Below are 21,735 nucleotides of genomic sequence, written 5' to 3'. Positions count from 1 at the left end.
AAACAACTGCACCTCCCAGTCGCGAACCATTTCAACTCCCCCTCCCATTCCTCAGACGACATGTCCATCCTGGGCCTCCTGCAGTGCCACAACGATGCCACCCGAAGGTTGCAGGAACAGCAACTCATATTCCGCTTGGGAACCCTGCAGCCCAATGGTATCAATGTGGACTTCACAAGCTTCAAAATCTCCCCTCCCCCTACCGCATCCCAAAACCAGCCCAGCTCGTCCCCGCCTCTTTGACCTGTCTGTCTCCTCTCCACCTATCTTCTCCTCTATCCATCTTCTATCCACCTCCCCTTCTCTCCCTATTTATTTCAGAACCCCCTTCCCCTCCCCCATTTCTGAAGAAGGGTCTAGGCCCGAAACGTCAGCCTTCCTGCTCCTCTGATGCTGCTTGGTCTGCTGTGTTCATCCAGCTCTACACCTTGTTATCGCAGATTCTCCAGCATCTGCAGTTCCTACTATCCCTAATCAAGCAGACTATCTGTTTGAGCAATAGATTTAATGTCCAATGCGATCTCCTTTTGGGATCAACCATCTCACTATTTCAGTGAGCTTAAATAGGTGGGTACCAAATGAGGAATATATAGAAACATATGAATATTTTTGTCTTAAAGGTTGTGGCACCAGTTCGGGAAACTTGTGCTCAAACACTTGGAGTTGTGTTGAAGTACATGAATGAGAGGGGGGTGCATGGAACAGTGGCTGTTTTACTAAGGTTACTGGCACAGGAACAATGGGAAGTGAGACATGGTGGACTTCTAGGAATAAAATATGCTTTGGCAGTTCGGCAGGTAAGTTGCAACAATTTGCTGATTTCTACAAAATTTGCAGTAATTTAGAAATAAATCTTGAGCATAGTATTTATTCTTTTGGATTTGTGTATATATATTAGTTTATGTGAAGTGACAGTAGTAAATATTTGTACTTTGTTGTAGGACTTGATTGAGACATTGTTACCAAAAGTCCTTCCTACTATAATTGATGGTTTGCAAGACTTGGATGATGACGTCCGTGCAGTAGCAGCAGCTGCACTTGTACCTGTTGTGGAAAATCTTGTACAACTTCAAGCATCGGAGGTTAGTACAAAATCTTCTGTAAGCATTGCATATTCTTAAGGTAGAAATAGCTCTGAAAAAAGAACCTGAAGTTGATTGACTTACATTCGGTTTTGTTTTAGATTTGCAACTTCTTGTGTGGGGCTGCAGTTTCACAGATGCTAACAGAACTTGAGCACCTTATCAAGGCGTTATTCTTCACCCATGAGCTTTTGATTTTGAAGAATTAGAAAACTGACTCTTTAGGTGCTTTAAATAAGCCATTGTGCCTGCAATTAATTAACTCCATACAGAGCGGAGACTGAAAATGAGGAATTCCTGGTCTGATCTATTGTCTCAGTACTTCCCACTTCATTGGCCGTGTGGTTACCTGCAAAGCTACAGTACAGTTAATTCATTGTACTTGCTGGGTATTGAGAGGTAATAAGAATGGTTGAAATTGCTGTGAATACAGCAGACCAATCCAACTCTGATGGAAGTACACATTCTTTTTAACACATCAGTGGACATCGTAGCTCACATCTCTCATTTGCAAAACCTTGCTAACAGTTGTTCTGTTTTTGCAAACATCTAACATTCCTACTTTAAATTGTCACCTCCAGATGGCAGACAAGGTTTCTGTAAATTTCTGATGCTGTAGCTCCATCCTGCTTCAATTGCGGTGGCATAGCACCTCAGTCTTACATTTTCTGGTTGATTGTTATATTGTAAAGGCACTGCAATGCCAATAGCGAACTCTAATTTTCTGTCCCAAATTCATGTTTTCTATTTAACTATAAATAGTGTTCAAATAAAGTGGCATATAAAATAAGAATTGAATGTTGACTTTAAAATGAGAATTGAGCTGTATCTGTATACACTGACCCATTGATCCCCAGTTTACAAGACCATTGGAAGTTGAAATCAAGAAAATAAAATCTATTCTGGTTGTATTTTCTAAATGATTTTTTTTTTGATTTTTGTATTATAAGAATCGTAAACATTAGAAACTGTATTAAACAGTGTATTTTCCTCAACCCAGTTTGAGAGTTTTATCAGTTCATTTTTGTAAGCAAACAAGGCCTTTAAACAGTTGGTTCTATCCTGGTTACCACCTGTTTTTTAATTGATGAATGCAAAATGTATAGGTGCTAATTACTATTGTGAAACCGGAATTGCGAGCTACAGGCAGCAGGCATACAGAGAAATATCTCTTAAGATGGATACAGACTAGCATAAAACAAAAGAGACAAATATTTCCATAAACCAATCGTGACCAGATGTGAAAGTTGACCCTCTAGGTGCTCTCAGAATGATATTGTTAATCTGGAACTTTATTTCCTATCTTATGTGGGATCAAATTATTTTATTTTCCAGTATAATGATACATGATGTAACCCATTCATTCTGCTACTTCATTTTTAATTTCAACAGGATGGTGATGCTCAGGATTGTTTTCATGGCACAGATGTTTTTATGTGGACTGGTTATTGTTCTGAATTATAAAACCCTTTGAGAAGCACCAGCTAGATATGATGATCTGGTAAAAAAGCATTCCATATCATTGGTCATGAACATTCAGTTGTCCAAAATCAGAAATTATGTCTCCACAAGCTGTCTTGAGTAGGATTGACCCTATAATCTTGAACATCTTAAATAATGCTACACTGTATAAGCACTCATAAATATTTTAAAATTGAAACGCATTCTCTTGAGTTATGCTACAGATTATTTGTTGGCATTGATTATAACTAAATTTCCAAGAAATTGCATCAGTTTAAATTACCTGAATTGATCTTTGTGACTTAGTAGTCTGTTTGCCATTTCCTGTACCTTTTTGTTTCTCCTTCTTGAGTTCCCAATTGTCAGAGTTGGGCAACTTTCACTTTCTGTGAAAAGTACTTGGAGGCATTCAAGTTCAACTTGTCGGTTTTTGTCTTTTTTGTCTTCTTCCATCCCTCTTGAATGATTTAAAAGAATTGTTTCAGTCAATTGGCATCATAGGTAGATTTTTTTCCACTATGTGTTTCACAGATCAGATTTGACTTCTAAAGCAGTTTCTTTTGATTTAACCGTCAGCATGTTCCTCCCATTTTCCCTCTAACAAATATACTTTGGATGTGTTCACAAAACTTGTTGCGGTAAATTGAAGATCATCAGCATGGTCTCGATTGTGTTTCTCCCTTGAGAATTTAGTAATGAAAGATGAAGATAAGGTTAAAATTTGTAGTTTTTCTAACCTCCGGTACCAGCAGTTAAGTTGTTCAACCTTTGATATTTCTCTAGATCTGAGTTTTTGCATTTAGCTAGTGTTGTCTTTTCCATTGCAAAATTCCACTCAATTAATATTTGTTTCATAAGCATTAAAAGATTAAAATTGCAATAACTTTCTCTTTAAAGCTACAAGTTCTACCATAGAAATTGTTTGATTGTAATCCTAGCCAGTACACTCTTTCTCTTCTCAGTCTAATCCAGATATGTTCTGAATTTTAACAGTAAAGGTTGCATACAACCCTTCTAATTACAATGACATTTCCCAGTTCTGTTGAAATTTCCTCATGTAAACTTTTAATTTTTGCATTCCTCAATTTATTCTTGTTAACAATGTAGAACACTTTGAAAAAAGTAAACAAAATAATAGCATTTTCTTATCTCTAGGTGCCTTTTATTGTCAATACTTTATGGGATGCACTTTTGGAGTTGGATGATCTTACAGCTTCTACTAACAGCATCATGACCCTGTTGTCATCACTATTGACATATAGTCAAATCCAGCAGTATAGGTAACTACTTAAATATTAATGCTACTGAGCAATCTTGTGAAAAATAATTTTTATATTAGATATATTGTCTGAAATTCACTTGACATTTTTCAAATGCAATTTATTCTTTCCTTCTTGTTTACCATCTAATTCTTTTTTATATGCTTGCACAGATCATAGAATTTTACAAATGAAACAATTCAATCCACTATACCTGTTCTAATTCTCAAAGAGCCATAAACTCTATCCCAAACTGCTGTCCTGTTGCTGTATCATCTTAATTCTTTCCTTACCAAATAATGTATTCACTTCCTGTCTAAAAGCATTGGTAAATTGCACTTCCAACACTGCTTTTGTTAGTGCATTTCATATTCTGATAACTTAGTATGAAGAGAGAATGAATAGAAACAGTGGCTGTCTTAATCACAGCAGGTAGTATTTAAGAGGTGTGATTGAAGTATCCAAAAATAATTGAAATCAGTTTTCTTTTTCTTCTGTTAAACTCCTGATAGTCAATAATGGGAGCTTATCAAATACTGAATTAGAAATACAAGTCTGAATCCTACCAGTGTGCATGTTGGGATGTTGAATATTCAGTTTAACAGCTTTTAAAAATGTCTATGTCTCCTGATAAGCACAAATTCAACCATAAATTTCACCAAGCTCTTTAATATGGCAAATATTATCACAATAAATGCAGTGAATATTGCACATAATTTTAAATATTACTAAATGTCATGTTGCATGAAACATTTAGATTTTTTTTCTCTTAAAACTGCAATTTGTTTTAAATTACCAGTACCCAGCAATCACTTACAGTTTTGGTTCCTCGGGTTTGGCCATTTTTACGTCACACTATTTCTTCTGTTCGGAAAGCAGCTTTGGAAACTTTATTCACTCTTCTATCTACACGAGATCAAGTATGTATTTTTATACTGAGGTGTAAAGTATGTAACCGATGCCCTTTTTTTTGTATTAATTTTAAAAAATTAGAGCAAATGAGTGGGTAATATGCAAAGCATTTGGAAATAATTGTTTTTATGTTTTTTAGAGCTGTGTAATGTGGTTGACCCCAATTCTACAAGATGTGTTAAGACATATATACCAATCGTGTATTTTGGAAAGCAATCAAGAAATTTTGGAACTTATTCATAAGGTGCCTTTTTCTTCAATTCAGTAATCATTGTTAGCATACGAATTCACTAAGTATTAAATCATTTTTAAAGTTTTTAGTATTTTTGTTGCTGAATTCTTCCGAGTTCAGACAAAAATAAGCAAAATTCTTTTTAATTGTGGAAACTGATCCATCTTTATTTTTCATACATGATAAATTGTTTAGATAATTTATTTAGCAATTTTCAAAGAAGTGTTTGGTCATTGACTACTCAAAGAACGATCTCCCCTTTGGTGGCACTTAAATCTTGTAACTATCATACGAGTTATAAATTGTTTACAATGATCAATTCGAAGTATGAACTTGTCCACATTTGTCACCATTACTGGCACTTACACTGATTGCAAAGTTAGTCCAAGGGCTCTTGCAGGTGCAATTATAGCATCTCTACCTCTAAGCCAGGCCACCTGGGTTCACATCCCACCTGCTTCAGAGGTGTGTAATAATAGCTCTGAGCAGGTTAATTAGAAAATATCTACAAGGTTATCTGGTAAATAGGGAACAGAATCATCCTATTGCATTACTGAATACTTTGCTGGGTTAGTGTTTGTCTAAACATTAGTCTACAGATACGTAGATTGGTATCCATTCCTTCAACAACCATTTTAACAGAAACCTTAAACTGCTTCATTGAATTACATAGATGTTGTTAAGCCTAGTGTTTTTAATGGTATCAGGACCATTCATGGACGATCTCAAGACTTGCTTGATAATCCTAAAAATAGTGTTGTAATATTTTTTTCAAATATAACGTGTTCCTGGCACATGTGGAGACAATAGAGTTGAAAAGAATGCAGGGCAGCTTAATAAGTTAGGTTGATATAACTTTTTGATAGTAGGTTAGGGAGACTTGTATTGATATCCTATTTTAAAATCTGATCTTATTTAAGTTAAACTTACTGGAATTAGATCAAAATATTGATCCTGTTAGCTGCTCACACTTCTGTTTGTGTTATGATCAGGTGAAGAGGAATGGATTAGCTCCCTTCTCTTTGGCCTTGCAAGTTTGTTGCAACAAAAATTTAAGTTCCTGTTAAACACAGAGCTGCAGCTTTCCCCAGTTAAAATACAGTTAACTAATTTCACCAGAAACGCTAAGGAGCCAATTACAAGGTTTCCTTAATTGAAGGAACAATGTTATTACCTGCTAACCAGAAGAAAAAATAAGACACAATGCCACATGGGCCCTCACACAAACATTTGTACATTCAAAGTGGAAAGGGGCAGTGTTTAGTTTAAGTAAGGGAAAGGATTATACAATTTAGAAGCCTTAGGATGTCGTAGAGAAGTATGGTTTTAGCCTGAGACCACAGTTCCTTAGTTGGTGTCTTAGAACATTAGCAGTAGCGAATATTGCAGTTATGCTTGAGTTCTCAATGTCCTGCTGTTTCTTTCCAATCAATGGGCACATTTTTTCTTATGGAGAGAGAAAGAGTCCTCTACCTCTGTTTAGTGCTGCATCCATACTTTTATCTTCTGTTGGCCAGAAACAGCTCCATTGTCTCTGCCTGCTCCTGCCCCACTGAACTTATCTCCACTTATCTCAACTCCATTTTCTCCCCCGGTCCAGGAACTCCCCGCCTACGTCCGTAACACCACCCACACCCTCCACTTCCTCCAAAACTCCCGATTTCCTGGTTCTCAACACCTCATCTTCACCATGGATGTCCAGTACCTATATACTTGCATTCCCCTTGCAGATAGCCTAAAAGCCCTCCGCTTCTTCCTCTCCCGCAGGTCCGACCAATCCCCTCCACCGAACCCTTATCCGCTTAACCGAACTCGCCCTTACCCTTAACAACTTTTCCTTCAACTCCTCCCACATCCTACAGGCAAAAGGGGTAGCCATGGGTACCCGCATGGGCCCAAGCTATGCCTGCCTCTTCGTAGGATACGTGGAACAGTCCCTCATCCGCAGCTACACTGGCCCCATCCCCCACTACTTCGTCCGGTATATCAATGACTGTATCGGCACCGCCTCAAGCTCGAACAGTTCATCCACTTTACTAACACCTTCCACCCCAACCTTAAATTCACCTGGACCATCTCTGATACCTCTCTGTCCTTCCTGGATCTCTCTGTCTCCATCTCTGGCAACCACCTGGAAACTGATATCTATTTCAAGCCCACCGACTCTCACAGCTACCTAGAATACACCTCCTCTCACCCACCCTCCTGCAAGAATGCTATCCCCTATTCCCAATTCCTTCGCCTCTGCCACATCTGCTCCCAAGATGAGGCATTCCACACCCGGACATCCCAGATGTCCTCGTTTTTCAAGGACCGCAATTTCCCCTCCACAGTGGTCGAAAACGCTCTCGACCGCATCTCTCGCATTCCCCGAACCTCAGCCCTCACAACCCTTCCCCGCAATAACAACAAAGACAGAATTCTCCTTGTCCTCACGTATCACCCCATCAACCTCCGGATTCAACGCATCATTCTCCACCACTTCCGCCACCTGCAATCTGACCCCACTACCAAGGATATATTTCCCTCCCCACCTTTATCTGCCTTCCGGAGGGACCGCTCTCTCTGTGACTCCCTTGTCCGCTCCACACTCCCCACTAGCCCCACCACCCCCGGGACTTTTCCCTGCAACTGCAGGAGGTGCTACACCTGCCCCTACACCTCCCCCCTCACCTCCATCCCAGGCCCCAAGAAAACCTTCCACATTAAACGGATGTTCACCTGCACATCTACTAATGTGGTATATTGCATCCGCGGTTCCTGATGTGGCAGCCTCTACATTGGGGAAACCAAGCGGAGGCTTGGAGACCGCTTTGTGAAGCACCTATGCTTGGTTCGTGACAAACGACAACACCTCCCAGTCACAAACCACTTCAACTCCCCCTCCCACTCCTTGGACGACATGTCCATCCTGGGCCTCCTCCAGTGCCACAATGATGCCACCCGAAGGCTGGAGGAACAGCACTTCATATTCCGCTTGGGAACCCTGCAGCCCAATGGTCTCGATGTGGACTTCACAAGCTTCAAAATCTCCCCACCCCCGACCTCATCCCAAAACCAGCCCATCTTGTCCACGCCTCCTTGACCTGTCCGTCTTTTCTCCCACCTATCTGCTCCTCCCAACTCACTGACCAACCCCCACCCCCACTTCCTACCTACCAGCCTCATCCCCGCCTCCTTGACCAGTCCGTCTTCCCTCCCACCTACCCACCCTTCCCTCCTCACTGACCAATCCCCATGCCAACTCCCTACCTACACTCACCTTTACTGGCGTCATCCCTGCCTCCTTGACCTGTCCGTCTTTTCTCCACCTATCTGCTCCTCTATCCACCTTCTATCATCGCCTCCCCCGTCTCTATTTATTTGAGAGCCCCCTTCCCCTCCCCCATTTCTGAAGAAGGGTCCAGACCCAAAACGTCAGCTTTCCTGCTCCTCTGATGCTGCCTGGCCTGCTGTGTTCATCCAGCTCTACACCTTGGTATCTCAGACTCCAGCTTTGGCAGTTCCTGCAATCTCCTTGAAATACAAGCTTATTTGTGTGTTCTGAGTTGGTGGAAATTGTTTTTAGGCTTGTTAATTGTAAGCAAAATTCCATCTTCCAACATGTGAACATTCTCTTAGGCTGTAAATAAAAATAGAAGTTGAGGATCTTTTGATGCCTCTACAGGGACTTGCTGGCTGATAACATGGCATTAAGTAATCATTGTGACCATTTTTAGTCGGTGTTTTTCCTTTTTTTTAAGAAACCATTTCAGTTCCAGGTTCTAAATCAAAAATGGAATTCAAAAATCAGTCTTTTATATCAAAAGATTTAAATTGCAACAACTTTCTCTTTTTAAAGCTACAAGTTCTTTTGATCATATTTTATATCATGACTACCGTAACAACCTAGGCTCAGAATCGTTACTTTTTAAACCCTTGATTTTTGTAACCTATTTATATTTTTGATCTGGAGAGGCTCCAAAGCCAGAAGGTTTGATACACCAACCTAATTTATTTTTTATCTTGTATTTAGGTGTGGTTGGAACTATTGAATAAAGCCCCAATTCAGTACTTAGTTGCTGCTGCTTGCCCTTGGATGGGAGCTTGGCTGTGTTTAATGATGCAACCTTCTCATTTACCAATTGATTCAAATATGCTACTGGAGATTAAGTCCAAGTCCAAGGTAATTTTGTTGTATTATATGGGTCCACACCCTTCAAAAACAAAGTAAGTTGAGCATTCTCACCAGAAAATTGTGTTGAAGGAACTTTTAGAATTAAAAGGTAATAAGGCACTGATTTTGATGCTTAATACCTGTAACTTGATAACTTCTAAATTTGATTTAGTCTACAAAAAATAATAAGACACATAGTTCATCTACAACTACTTGTACAACATATAAAGATATCAGTGCTTGTTACTAACGTAGGAATTACCTGTAAACCTATTATTAATTTACTGATTTCCTGCGATCAGCGTGTGTTTAAAAATGTCAAAATTTGTTAGTAATTGATTCTGTTCAGCTGTTACTTTTTTTTGATGTAGGAAAAGTCTTGCAGTAAACATCGACAAGGTCAAGCTCAAACCAAAGAGGTGAGGCAAGAATATATTGCTGGGTCGGACACCGTTAATGAGGATCAAACTACCAGAGATTATGTTGTAACTAGGACACGCCTAAAGGCAGCTAGGTAAAGTAAGACTTTAAATCAGTACTGTTAACTGTTTCATTTGAGTTTCATATAATACTTCAATCTTTTTATTAGCTGAGTCTCTCTAATAATTTCAGTAGAGATATTGACTTGTATGAGAAAATCGGGTGCAGTCAAACTGATTTGTTTCAGTTAAGAAGTCTGTCATCCCAACTTTATAACTGGGAGCACTGCTGTTGCAAAGCTTTTGTAGAGATGGTAATTTCATTGTAACGTGGATTTTCTTTCCTGTATTAATCACTATTTTTTAAACAAAAACATTAAATATTTGCTGCAAAATTTTGCATCAGTTCTACACTTCTATTGTTTTCCTTTTGCATTTCCAAATAATTTTCAATCTAGCTAGATTGGAAAGGTTGTCTTTTTGATCTTCAATCAACTTTAGGGTTAAGCTAGGAAAGCAAATAGAACTGATAGAAAATGTTTATAATACATCATCAATTTAGGTTTCATGATGGGAATTGGTACCTTAACTTAGTGAAGCCATTTATTATCAATATGATCGTTGGTCATTTTAACCATAAAAGCTGAAGTTCTTCTGAAGTAAAGCTTCTCTGCACTAAATAAGAATTGAGGATTAACTTGAGTATACTGTAACTGTTTGAACGTAACCATGTCATGCAACACTTTTTTTTTTAAAAAAAGTCTCCTTGTTCTAAAGGTTGCTTGGAGCCCTCTGTTGTTCCTTGTGTGAGCCAAGTGTGAACTTCATCAGCCAGGAAGTGAAACCAGCTGAGTCACTAGCTCAACTATTACTATTTCATTTAAATTCTAAATCTGCGCTGCAGAGAATTGCTGTTGCATTAGTTATTTCTGAATGGGCTACGCTGCGAAAGGTAAGGAGTTTATATGAACTATTAAGAATTATAAATCTGCTTTTCACCTTTCTCTTTGTTGCCTGAAAGTTTAAAATAGTTTTGGGTTTTAACCATATTTCATAAATCCTCCTGTTACAAGTTACATAAGACACATTAGATACGTCTTCTTTGAACGAATTGCTAAGATCTGGATGTCACCTTCCAAGTTTGCATTGGACTATATGCCGTGAACAAAATATATTTTAAGTGAATTTGTCATCTTAATATCCTTGTATTTTGCCAAACTTTTTGTTAAAACTTTGTCTTCAGACTCCATATTTTCTGGTCAGTCTTGAAACTTTGCTTTCGTGTCTCAATCTATCACCCTTCACTCCAGATTTGTTGTATTTTAATCCACTTCTGCATTTATTTGTCTAAATGGATTCAATTTCATGTACTAATTTATAATCTGTTGAAGGTAAACCTCTACACATTAGTAAGGAAAAGCATAATTTTGAGTAAAAACAAATGCACAGCAGACCTACTGGAACAAATGTTACATTTAGAAATCTTGAGCATTTTACCTTGCAGAGAATTCTGGACTTTTGAGATTTCTTGTGACATTGAAACTACATAATACAATTTCTACTGGCTTCCATTTAGAGGTTTAGGCTTTTGTGAGCAACATTAGTATTATGCCTGACTAAATCTGAGCTTTGTTTTAATTTCAGGATTGCACCGCTGTATCACGTGCTGTACAGCCACGATTGATGGCTATTTTGTCAGAGCATCTTTATTACGATGAGATAGCTATTCCATTTACCCGCATGCAGAATGAATGCAAGCAGTTTATTGCATCACTGGTTGAAGCTAATTGTGATGTTGGGAACAGCGTAAATAATAGCGTATTTACCATAGATCAAGCAAACGAACTGGTAAGCAAATCTGTTTAATTTGAAGGACGCACTTGCTATATGTTGAAGAGTAAGTTAAAACATTTGGCTGAAAACTTCATTGCCAGGAAAAATATAATTTTTGAACTACACCACAATTGTATGTTGGATTGAGAGAATATTAAGCATGGCAGTTGACCCACATTTTGTTACACTATTAGTGACTCTTTAACACCACTGATGCATGTGGCACCAGTGGATAGTATTCTAAATTAGCTAAAAGTAATCTTGAAACAACTGATCATGCTCTGCAGATTGTATGCATTAAGATAATTGGAACATTTATTTTGATTATAGTTTGTTTCAAACTTCTTACAATAAGTTTGCTATGACTTGCTGTAAAATCAGACTATGTTTTATATTTAAAAAAAAACAATTTGCTGGCTTTCTTTATTAAGTACCTTCAGTGTTTTATTTATAGTTTGCTGTTAAGTTGTAATCCTATAGACTTACCTCCTAAGTTAATACTTAATGAATATTGCAAAGCTGACAAAACAACATAAACATACAAACTTGAAAGAAAATTATTGTAGAAAAGTAGTGATGAAGCACCTGTGGATTGAAAATGTTGAAAAAACATTTTGTCAGACCATTATTGGAATTGCGAATCAACAAAGCAAATTTTAAAAATCCTAGGCTGGAAAATTCTATTCAGAATTTTTTTCTATCAATATTAGTACATTTACTCTTATGTAAACTTTGTTTTTAACATTCTATTTTTTAATTCAAAGGTCACAACGATTTTCAACGAAGTGACATCAACCTCTGGTTTAAAGCCCAATGTGATCCAACAGTTGGAGAGTAAGCGGCAGCAGGTCCAAATGAGTATAGCAGAGACAAATCAAGAATGGCAAACTCTTCATCTGAGGGTTCACATGTTCTCTGCTTGTGCAGTTGTTGATTTGCAGCAACTTCCAGAAAAACTGAATCCTGTCATCAAACCCTTAATGGAAGGAGTGAAGAAAGAGGAAAATGTACTTGTGCAGAATTATGCTGCATCTTGTATTGCTAAGCTGCTCCAACAATGTACATCTAGATGTCCTTGTCCCAACCCCAAAGTTGTGAAAAATCTTTGTAACTCGGTTTGTGTGGACTCCACAGTTACTCCTTCTGCAACTTCCCCAGTGCCTATGTCTAACAGTATGGAAAATTCTAAAGGTAATTTTGGAGCATACAAAGAACTTGTTAAGCAATAAACCAGTTGAAACTGTAAAAACTTCAGTACCTATTTACTTTACCATTCAACTTAACTTCACATGTTCCTTGTAAAACGTGAAGAAAATGAACCAAACAGCTATTAAGTTTTGGTCAGTATTGAAATTAAAATAGATACTTTATTCATTTTAAAATCTACTGTCACTAAAATTGTGCTAAATGTATTTTTTAATTAATACTGAAGAGTTGATTAAAAATTGTAACAAATTGGGATTTGTTTTACAGAAAAACTGGCCCAAATACACTAAATAAATTAATGATATTTTTGATAATTTAGGTTCTGTTTAACCTGTTTAAAATTTATTTCAGTAAAAGACTGTTGACTAATCCATCTGTACTTTCTTTTCTTTTAAGGACCAAATTCTGAAAAAGATGGAATGCATCACGCAGTAAATAAGACTAGGGGAATCATCACGCTTTATAGGCATCAGCAAGCTGCTTTTGCTTTAACCAGTAGGCGGGGCCCAACACCTAAAGCACTCAAGGGCTCATCTACGGACATTCCTCAAGGGAGTGCTGGGATCAGTTTGTGTGAGCATGATGAAGTGAGTATCTAATTACAGATGAAATTTCAACTAGTCAGGTGTGTATTTGTTGCCTGATTAAATAATCATTTGCGCTGTTAGTGTGCACTTTTTTCCTGCCCCTTGGATTTGTATTCATTCATAGACACAAACAAAATTTCTTGACTATTTTTGCCCTTGAATCTCATGTGTTGTATAGCTTTGATAGTAGCTCACATTGATAGCTGTGTTCTAGGTTTTCCTTCTATTGATACAGTGAAAAAACTAGCCCATGAATTCATTTATTTGATGAGTTACTACAGCTTTATAGATTTTAAAAATAAACTACATATCTGCACTTAATTAATTTCAACCAGAATAGCAGCAAGAGCACTGCAATTTGTCCAATTTAGAGAGGAGGGAATCATCCTGTTTATCTTGTTCTGACATTGACATGTTAGTTTAATTTTATATGTGGCATGTGGCAAAATTTTCTTTACTATATATTGAAGGAGCATTTCTTCATTGTTTTGCAGACCCAGAAGCCAAACTTAATTCAGAGAAGAGGAGCTGAATATGCACTTACAACCATAGGAAAACACTTTGGTACTGAAATGGCTACAACACTGCCTTATTTATGGGATTCTATGGTTGGACTACTGCGAAGTCATGTTGATGTGCAGAATTTTAGTATGTAGCTAATCCCATACATTTTATATTCTAGTTCAAATCTGTTTTAAAGCTTGAATAGTTGACTTATTTATGTTTTTCCAGATGGAAAGGTAGTCCTTGAAAAAGGAGATGTTGTTGCTCAGGAATTAGTAAACTCGTTACAGGTGCTAGAAATTACAGCAGCAGCAATGGGTTCTGACATCCATGCTCAGGTTTGTTAAACTTTATGCTGAAAGATAAAATATTGTTTCTATTGTATTTACAAATAATTTACCAAACTACCCTCAGGATATTTAGGCTTGTATTTTTAGAATGTTTTATTTCTTACGTGGATTAACTGAGCATATTCACTGTAAAAAGTAGAAAATGAGTTGCTTATTTTTCATGGAAGGATGAAGCATTTGTATGTTTCTTAATTTTAAAATAGATTTCCTCCTGCTGAGCTTTGAGTCTATCTTTCTACTACAGTGCCTTTTAATTTTAAAGTAAATGCTTTTAAATTATGAATAAAAATATCATGAGCCAGTTACATTTTTATTTCTTTTCAGCTATTGCAACATCTTCCACATCTTTGCACTTGTTTGCGACACCCATATACCGCAGTAAGGCATATGGCCGCTAGGTGTGTGGGTGTCATGAGCAAAATAGCTACAATGGAAACAATGAACATTTTTCTGGAGAAGGTTCTCCCTTGGCTAGGAGCAATTGATGATAATACAAAGCAAGAAGGAGCAATTGAAGCATTGGCCTGTATCCTTAGCAATTAAATAAGGATCCTGTATTTCAGTGACATGTATGTTTTTCCTTAATAATTCAGCTGCTATAAATGTGATTAAAAGCGTATTGTCTCTCTTATGACTAACATCATCATAATCATAGCAGCTGGTATTTATATAGAGACTTTAACATCATAAACACCCCAAAGTGTTTCACTAGATTATAAAGCCAAATTTGAGACAAAGGCATATAAGGCAAGATGGCCAGCAGTTTGGTCTAAGAGGTGGATGTTGAGGAATATTTTAAAGGAAGAAATAGAATTAAGAATTGAAGATGGTTAGGGAGAAAACTGCAGAGCTTTAGGGCCAAGGTGACAGAAGGCATGGTCACAAATGTTTAAGCAATTACAAGCAAAGTTGCTCAAGAGTCCAGCGTTCATTGAGTACAAATGACCTTGGAAGATTGCAGATATCACAACATGGGATTCGAAAACAAGGATGAGAATTTTAAAATCTAAACATTAAATACATGGATGATAGGTGAATGTGACTTGGTGTGAGTCAAGATATGGCCAGAAGAGTATTGAATAATCTCAAGTATACAGAGGTCGGAATGTGAGAGATCAGTCAGGAGTGAGAAGAGCTGGGATGGGTACAAAGTTTGGCTGTTATGAAGGATTATGCAGATAAGTGGTTGCTGCATCAAATTGGCATCAAATTTGGTACTAACATTGAAACAATTCGGTTTAGTCGCAGATAGGTGCCAGGGAGGGGATGGAGGGACTGGCTTCAGTCTTCCCAGTATATAATTGGAGCAAATTTTGTAAATTAGCAATAGTGGAGGAGTCAAGAGAGATGGTTGTGAGTAGAGCTGGGTGAAATCAGAATATATATGAAATCTAAAGTTGTGCTTTCCATGTGTTGCATGTAGATGAGAAATAGTCGTGAGCTGAAGGTAGAACTTTAATGGATGTCAGATGTAATGGTGCAGAAGTCGGAAAACAAGCCATTACAGATATTATTCGAGCTACAATTAGAATAGGAATAGAATCAGGTGAGTACAGTGCTCCAGTTGGATGATGGTGGCAAGGCCTTGGAGAAGGGTAGTGTAGTGAACCATGTCAAAGATTGCAGATAGGTCATGGTAACAGTTTTGAGAGAAAAGCTAGGTGCTGAACGTTAGTTGTTTAAAGTAGTGCGCGATGCTTAATCCTTTTATAAAGCCTGTGGACTAAGATGATGGGCTTATGACTAAACTGTTCCAAGAACAGTATTAAATATGGGCATAAGAAACAAAGGTTAGCAGTGGCATTGGTTCTTGTCGCATAGATGTTATACTATAAGTATAGTACCTCAACCCAGCACACTCAACACTGGCTGTGTCAGATTTCTGATATTTCCAGATTTCAGTTTGGGTAGTTTTGGGTCAAGCTGGGTCAGGTGGGGTCAAGTGTCACTTGGAACATGGTAGGTACATGAATAGGCGAAGCCGAGATATAGACTAGAGGCAAACCACACTATGCAGGGTATTACTAAATTATCTAGGTAAGGTTTTATTAATGTTATTCAATCAAAACTGATGTATGAAAGAGTATAAACATGTTTGGTTTTTTCCAATTTTCAAACACCACTTGTTTTTACAGAGCCAAGTTTGAAGTACTCTACCTGTATTGGTAAATGGATGGCCTGAGCTAATTATTCAGAAATTAAGTTTCAGTTTCACCTTAGGCTGAGTTTCAATGCAGTTTTTGATTAAATAATGTTAAGGATGATGAGGGTGGTATAATAATGCTGTGCATATTGACTGTTGACAAGTGTTTGACGAAGTATCACATAATAGACCTGTTGGCAAAATTGAAGTTCTAAGTATTTTTTAATTCATTCATGGGACGTGTGATCACTGGCTAAGGCAGCATTTATTGTCCATCCCTAATTGCTCTGGAGAAAGTAGTGGTAAGCTACCTTCTTAAACTGCTGCAGTCCTTGGGGTGTAGAGAAACTTATTGTAGTTAGGAAGAGAGTTCTAGAATTTGACCCAGTAATAGTGAAGGAATGGTGATATGCTTCTAAGTAAAGACGGTGTGTTTCTCTTGGAGATGAATTTGCTTGTGGTAGTGTTCCCATGCTTCTGCAGCCCTTATCCTTTTGCATGGTAGAGGTCATAGATTTGGTAGATGATGTCAGAGGAGCCTCATGAATGTCTGCAGTGATTCTTCCGGATGAAATACACTAGTGGCACTGTGTGTTGATGGTGAAGGAAATGAACGTTGAAAGTGGATGCGGGTGCCGATCAAGTGAGCTGCTTTGTCCTGGATGTTGTTGAGTTTCTGAATGTTGGAGCTGCAGTCTTCCAGACAAGTGGAAAGTATCCATCACATGCTGTATTTTGTCTTATAGATAGTGGAAAGGCATTAGGAAGACATGAATTGAATTATTCACCACAGAATTCTTAGCTTCTGATTTGTTCTTGCAGTCAGTGTTTCCATGCATAGTCCAGTTCAATTTCGGATCCTTAGAAACCCCAGGATGTTGTTAGTGGGAAACTTCACATTTGTTATATCATTTAAAGTCTTGGGGCAGTGGCTAGATCCTCTGTTAGAGATGATCATTTCTCACCATTTATATGGTGCGAATATTACCTGTCACTTATCAGTCCAATCCTGGATGTTGCCCAGGTCTTGATGCATGTGAACACAGATTACTTCAGCATCTGAGGTGTCCACATGATCAGTGAGCATCCCTATTTCAGCTGTTTCATCAATGACCTTCCATCATCAGAAAATGGTTGAGACTAGGACACTAACCTGAGGAACTCCTACCTGGGGCTGAGATGATTTGACCTCTAACAAATGCAACCATACTTCTATGTGTCAAGTATGACTTCAAATACAGAGATTTTTACCCAATTCCCTTTGATTCCAGTTTTGCTAGGGTTTCCTCATTGCCATATTCAGTCAAATGTTACATGATGTAAAGGGCAGTAATTCGCACCCCACCTCTCAAGTTAAACTCCTTTGCCCATGTTCGGGCCGAGACTGTCATGAATTCAGAAGCTGCGTGGCACTATCAAAAACCAAACTGAACAGCAGTGAGCAGGTTGTTCCTTTGCAAGTGCCCTTGATAACACCATCAATGACAATTTCTATCACTTTGATTTGAGAGTAAACTGAGAGGCCAGGTTGGATTTGTCCATTGGACATACCTGGGCAATTTTCCACATTGTTGGACAGATGTCAACGTAGTAGCTGTGCTGGGACAGTTTGACCAGGGTGCAGCTAGTTCTGTAGCACAAGTCTCCTGTACCATTGCCAGATTGTTGTCAGACCCCATTGCCTTTCCAGTATTTATTGACTTTGACTGTTTATCAATATCAAATGGAGTGAGTCAAATTGGCTAAAGACTGGCATCTGTGATGCTGGGGACCTCAGGAAGAGACCAAGATGGATCATCCACTCGGCAGTTCTAGTTGAAGATGCTTACAGTTTTTTTTGCGTTGATTGCTGGGATCCCCCATCGTTGAGGATTTGGGTATTTGTGGAGCCTCCAGTCCCTCTGTTAATTGCTTAATTATCCACCATCATTTACGACTGAATGTGGCAAGAATGCAGAATTTAGATCTGATCCATAGGTTAAGGGATCACTTAGCCCTGGCGCTCACCTGCAGCTTCTGCTGTTCAGTAAGCAAGTAATCTTGTGTGGTGGCTACACTAGATTAACACATCATTTTTAGATATGCCTGGTGCAGCTCCTGGCATGCCCTCCTGCACTCTTCATTGAACTAGGGTTGATCTCCTAGCTTGAAGGTAATGGTTGAGTGGAAGATGTACAGCCAGTCCAGAACAGGGTTTGACTCTCGAGTCCACTCATGAGTAGATTTGTTCACAAATCAGATCACAATGCCAGACATTGTAAAGCAGCCGTTCATAAGGACAGGAAATGTTCCTATGTTGGATCTTTTAAACTTGCACCCATGTGTGACATCAGATTTGTAAGTACAAGTGTTCGTAAGTCAGACCCCCTGTACCAGGTTATAAGGTTACAGATTGTGATTGAATGCTATTCAGCTTCTGCTGATGGCCCACTGTGCCTCATGTATGCTCTGTCTTGAGTTCCAAGATGTTATCAAAGTCTGCCCCGTTTTAGCATGTTGGTAATGCCACACACATGATGGACTGTATCCTCTGTGTAAGGATTGTGCAATGGCTACTCCTTACTATTCATAGTGTAATGATGCACCTGCAACATGTGCATTGGCAAGGATAAGATTAAGTAGATTTTTCTCCCTTGTTGGTTTCTTTGCCACTTACCATAGACCCAGAGCAGCAGCAATTGAAATCAAATCAGGATATTGAAATCCCACATCCAAAGTACATTCTGTGCTCTTGCCATCCTCTTGCTTACACCATGTTGTAGTGTATGCAATTAGGTTGCTGCCCCTTTGAGATATGGTCGGGTGACTTACGAGGCATGGAACCAGGGGCTCAGTCTCGAGCCAGCTGTGAAGGTGTGAGCATCTAAAATAGGGTGTCCATTATTCAGTGTTTTTACCTGTTTCATCCCTTGTATATAATTCCTGGTTCCCAGCAAACGACAAACTCAACAACTGGTGTCAAGTGTGGATCTGACCCACAAATTATGTGCAAACATTTTATTTTCATCTGAAGGAGACCAGACCTGGACTTCAGAAATTTTGGTGCGGAGAGCAGTCACAAAGGCTGCAGGCAACGATAGGGCGGAATGATATGCTAATACATCTGGTGAGGGAAGGGCCAACGCAGGAATGTTCACCAAGGGGACATGGACTGCAATTGGCTACAGTGCCTGAGTGATGGAAAAACAAAATGGTAGGCCATTTTGGAGTAATGGTACTGTGTGATGAAGAGTCAGAAAATTGGACTTTGAGCATGGAATGCTTTAATTTGTTCTTAAAGGTGAATGAAGTGGCTGCAGACACCATGGTACCACTTCTCTTAAGTACCATTGGGAGCAAGACCTTCTCAATTCTCAGGATTCTGGTACAACCAGAGAAATCCATGGAGAAAACATTTCAAGATTATGCAAAGTGTTGGGAATGTACTTTGCGCCAAAGCAGCTAATGATTATCAAATGGTTCAGTTTTACAAATGGGTACGGCATGAAGGAGAATCCAGCACCCAATTTGAAGCCACATTAAAGAGGTTAATGGAACATTATGAATTCGGAGGGTTCCCCCAAGATGCCTTGTGGGTCTGCTTGGTTTGTGACCTCTGACACAAAACCATCCAACAGAAACTACTAACAAGGAGAGACCTGAATTTCAAGACAGCTTTTCAAATTGCTGCCTTGATGGAGTTGGCCGCCAGCAAAGCAACCCAGTTGACTGACGACTCCCGCTTGTGTCAAGTTGTGGTTCTAACAGTAGAGTGCTGCCGATGTGGCAGGCGTGGCCACAAGGAGCCAACATGTTAGATTCAAAGCCGAGTCCCACAGAGTGGGTCATACTGACCAAAATTGCCAGGTAGAAACTACAAAGGGGATACTTAAATATTGGAGGGCAAGACATAAGGTATGTGTTGCTAGCCAGGGAGCCAGCAGAGTCTGCAGGAGAAGCCAAAGGCCCAGAGTCAGGTGTCCTGGTTAAACATACTCTTGGTATGAGTGAAGTTGATTGTTTCTGGGCTCTTCCCAAAATTGAGGGGAAGACCATAAAAATGGAAGTGAACATGAGCTCAGCAGTGACCCTGATTCCCGAGTCAATACAGAGGGAGGAGTTAAAGGCACAACCATTGAAGTCAGCAAAGATAACTTCACAGATTTTCATGGAACAAGTGGTGCCACTGAAGGGCTATACTCTGGTAAAAGTATAATTAAGGGACCAGTGTGCGGAATTGCCATTTTATGTTGTAAAAGGTGAATACCCAACACTATTTGGACGCTCCCGGTTGCAAAAATGGAAACCACCCAGAATTATACCCTTGCCTGGCCAAAAAGTAGGAATTATCTGTATCAGACTGTGTTTAATGTGGAGAATGAGAGACCCTATTAGCCTGGAATTACAAGCCTGGCGGAAAAATGGACACCAATGATGGTGGTGGTTCGAACTGGACCATTGTCGTATATGGTGCAGACTAGGGATAATCTGGTCTGGAGGAGAACATGGACCAGATGGCCATTTCACCTCGCCAACTGATTAATGGGATTCCCTTAAAATAAAGGGGGAAGGGTGTTATGTATGTAGTTGGTGTGCTGCCCCCTTTTAATAGAGCTGGCCAGGTGACTGTCCAGACACAGAGCTAGGGGTTCAGTCTAGGATTGGCTGTGGAGAAGTGAGCATCTAAAATAGTGTTCCTGTTCAGAATTTTACTTGTGCCTCCCTTGTGAATAATTCCTGGTTCCCAGAGAATTACGAACTTAACAGTGGTCAACAAGGTGAAGTACTGATTTATCAGTTGAGGAGGGGGCAGTAAGTGGTAATCAGCAGGAGGATTCCATGCCTATGTTTAACCTGATGAGATTTAGTGGGGTCCAGAGGCAATTTTGAGGGCTCCCAGGGCAATTCCTTCCCAAATGTATAACATTATGCTGTCACATTTTTGAGTTTGTCCTGCTGGGACCCAGGAACAGTGAACATGGTGTCTTGGACATTATCTGTCAGTAAGGCATGATTCTGTGAGTATGACTATGTCAGGTTGCGATTGAATCATCTATGGGACAACTCTCCTAGTTTAGGCATAAGCCCCCAGATGTTGTTAAGGAGACCTTTTGTAATGTTTACAGGGTTGTCTGCTATCATCATTTTTGGTGCCTTGGACAATGTCAGGTGGCCCATTCAGTTTCATTCCTATCTTTAGACATCCAGTGATTTGATAGAACGGAGTGCCTTGCCATTTCAGAAATAACCACATTGCTGTGGTGTGGAATTACCTGTAGGCCACATCCAGTGTGGAAGCCGATTTTCCTTTCCTAAAGGACCTCAGTAATTCGGGAGGTTTTTATGGCAATGACAGTGGCTACATGGTTGCCATTAGGCTAGCTTTTAATCCAGATCTTCTATTGAAATCAAATTTCACAATCTGCAATGGTGATATTTTAACTTATGTTCCAGAACATTTGAGTCATCTAGACTCAACTCTAGCTTCAGAGATAGTAGGAACTGCAGATGCTGGAGAATCTGAGATAACAAGGTGTAGCGCTGGTTGAACACAGCAGGCCAAGCAGCATCAGAGGAGCAGGAAAGCTGACGTTTTGGGCCTGGACCCTTCT

The 21,735-nt window shown here is 39.1% G+C and overlaps 1 protein-coding gene across 1 annotated transcript in view; it reads left to right on the top strand.

Moving 5' to 3' along the window:
* The window catches only part of btaf1 (BTAF1 RNA polymerase II, B-TFIID transcription factor-associated), a 102,428-nt gene that overhangs the window by 41,350 nt on the left and 39,343 nt on the right, over positions 1-21,735 (top strand). The window contains exons 10-23 of the mRNA XM_048609172.1: positions 621-797; positions 942-1,082; positions 3,699-3,823; positions 4,602-4,722; positions 4,854-4,958; positions 8,962-9,111; positions 9,474-9,616; positions 10,299-10,473; positions 11,166-11,369; positions 12,119-12,545; positions 12,957-13,147; positions 13,642-13,795; positions 13,880-13,989; positions 14,326-14,527. Coding sequence (XP_048465129.1) covers positions 621-797; positions 942-1,082; positions 3,699-3,823; positions 4,602-4,722; positions 4,854-4,958; positions 8,962-9,111; positions 9,474-9,616; positions 10,299-10,473; positions 11,166-11,369; positions 12,119-12,545; positions 12,957-13,147; positions 13,642-13,795; positions 13,880-13,989; positions 14,326-14,527 — 2,425 coding nt within the window. The remainder of the gene's footprint in view (positions 1-620; positions 798-941; positions 1,083-3,698; positions 3,824-4,601; positions 4,723-4,853; positions 4,959-8,961; positions 9,112-9,473; positions 9,617-10,298; positions 10,474-11,165; positions 11,370-12,118; positions 12,546-12,956; positions 13,148-13,641; positions 13,796-13,879; positions 13,990-14,325; positions 14,528-21,735) is intronic.

The sequence above is a fragment of the Rhincodon typus genome, chromosome 20 (assembly GCF_021869965.1).
Source record: "Rhincodon typus isolate 14 chromosome 20, sRhiTyp1.1, whole genome shotgun sequence".
Taxonomy (NCBI): domain Eukaryota; kingdom Metazoa; phylum Chordata; class Chondrichthyes; order Orectolobiformes; family Rhincodontidae; genus Rhincodon; species Rhincodon typus.
The sequence above is the reverse complement of the archived record's forward strand: the minus strand, read 5'-3'. Positions and strand labels throughout refer to the sequence as shown.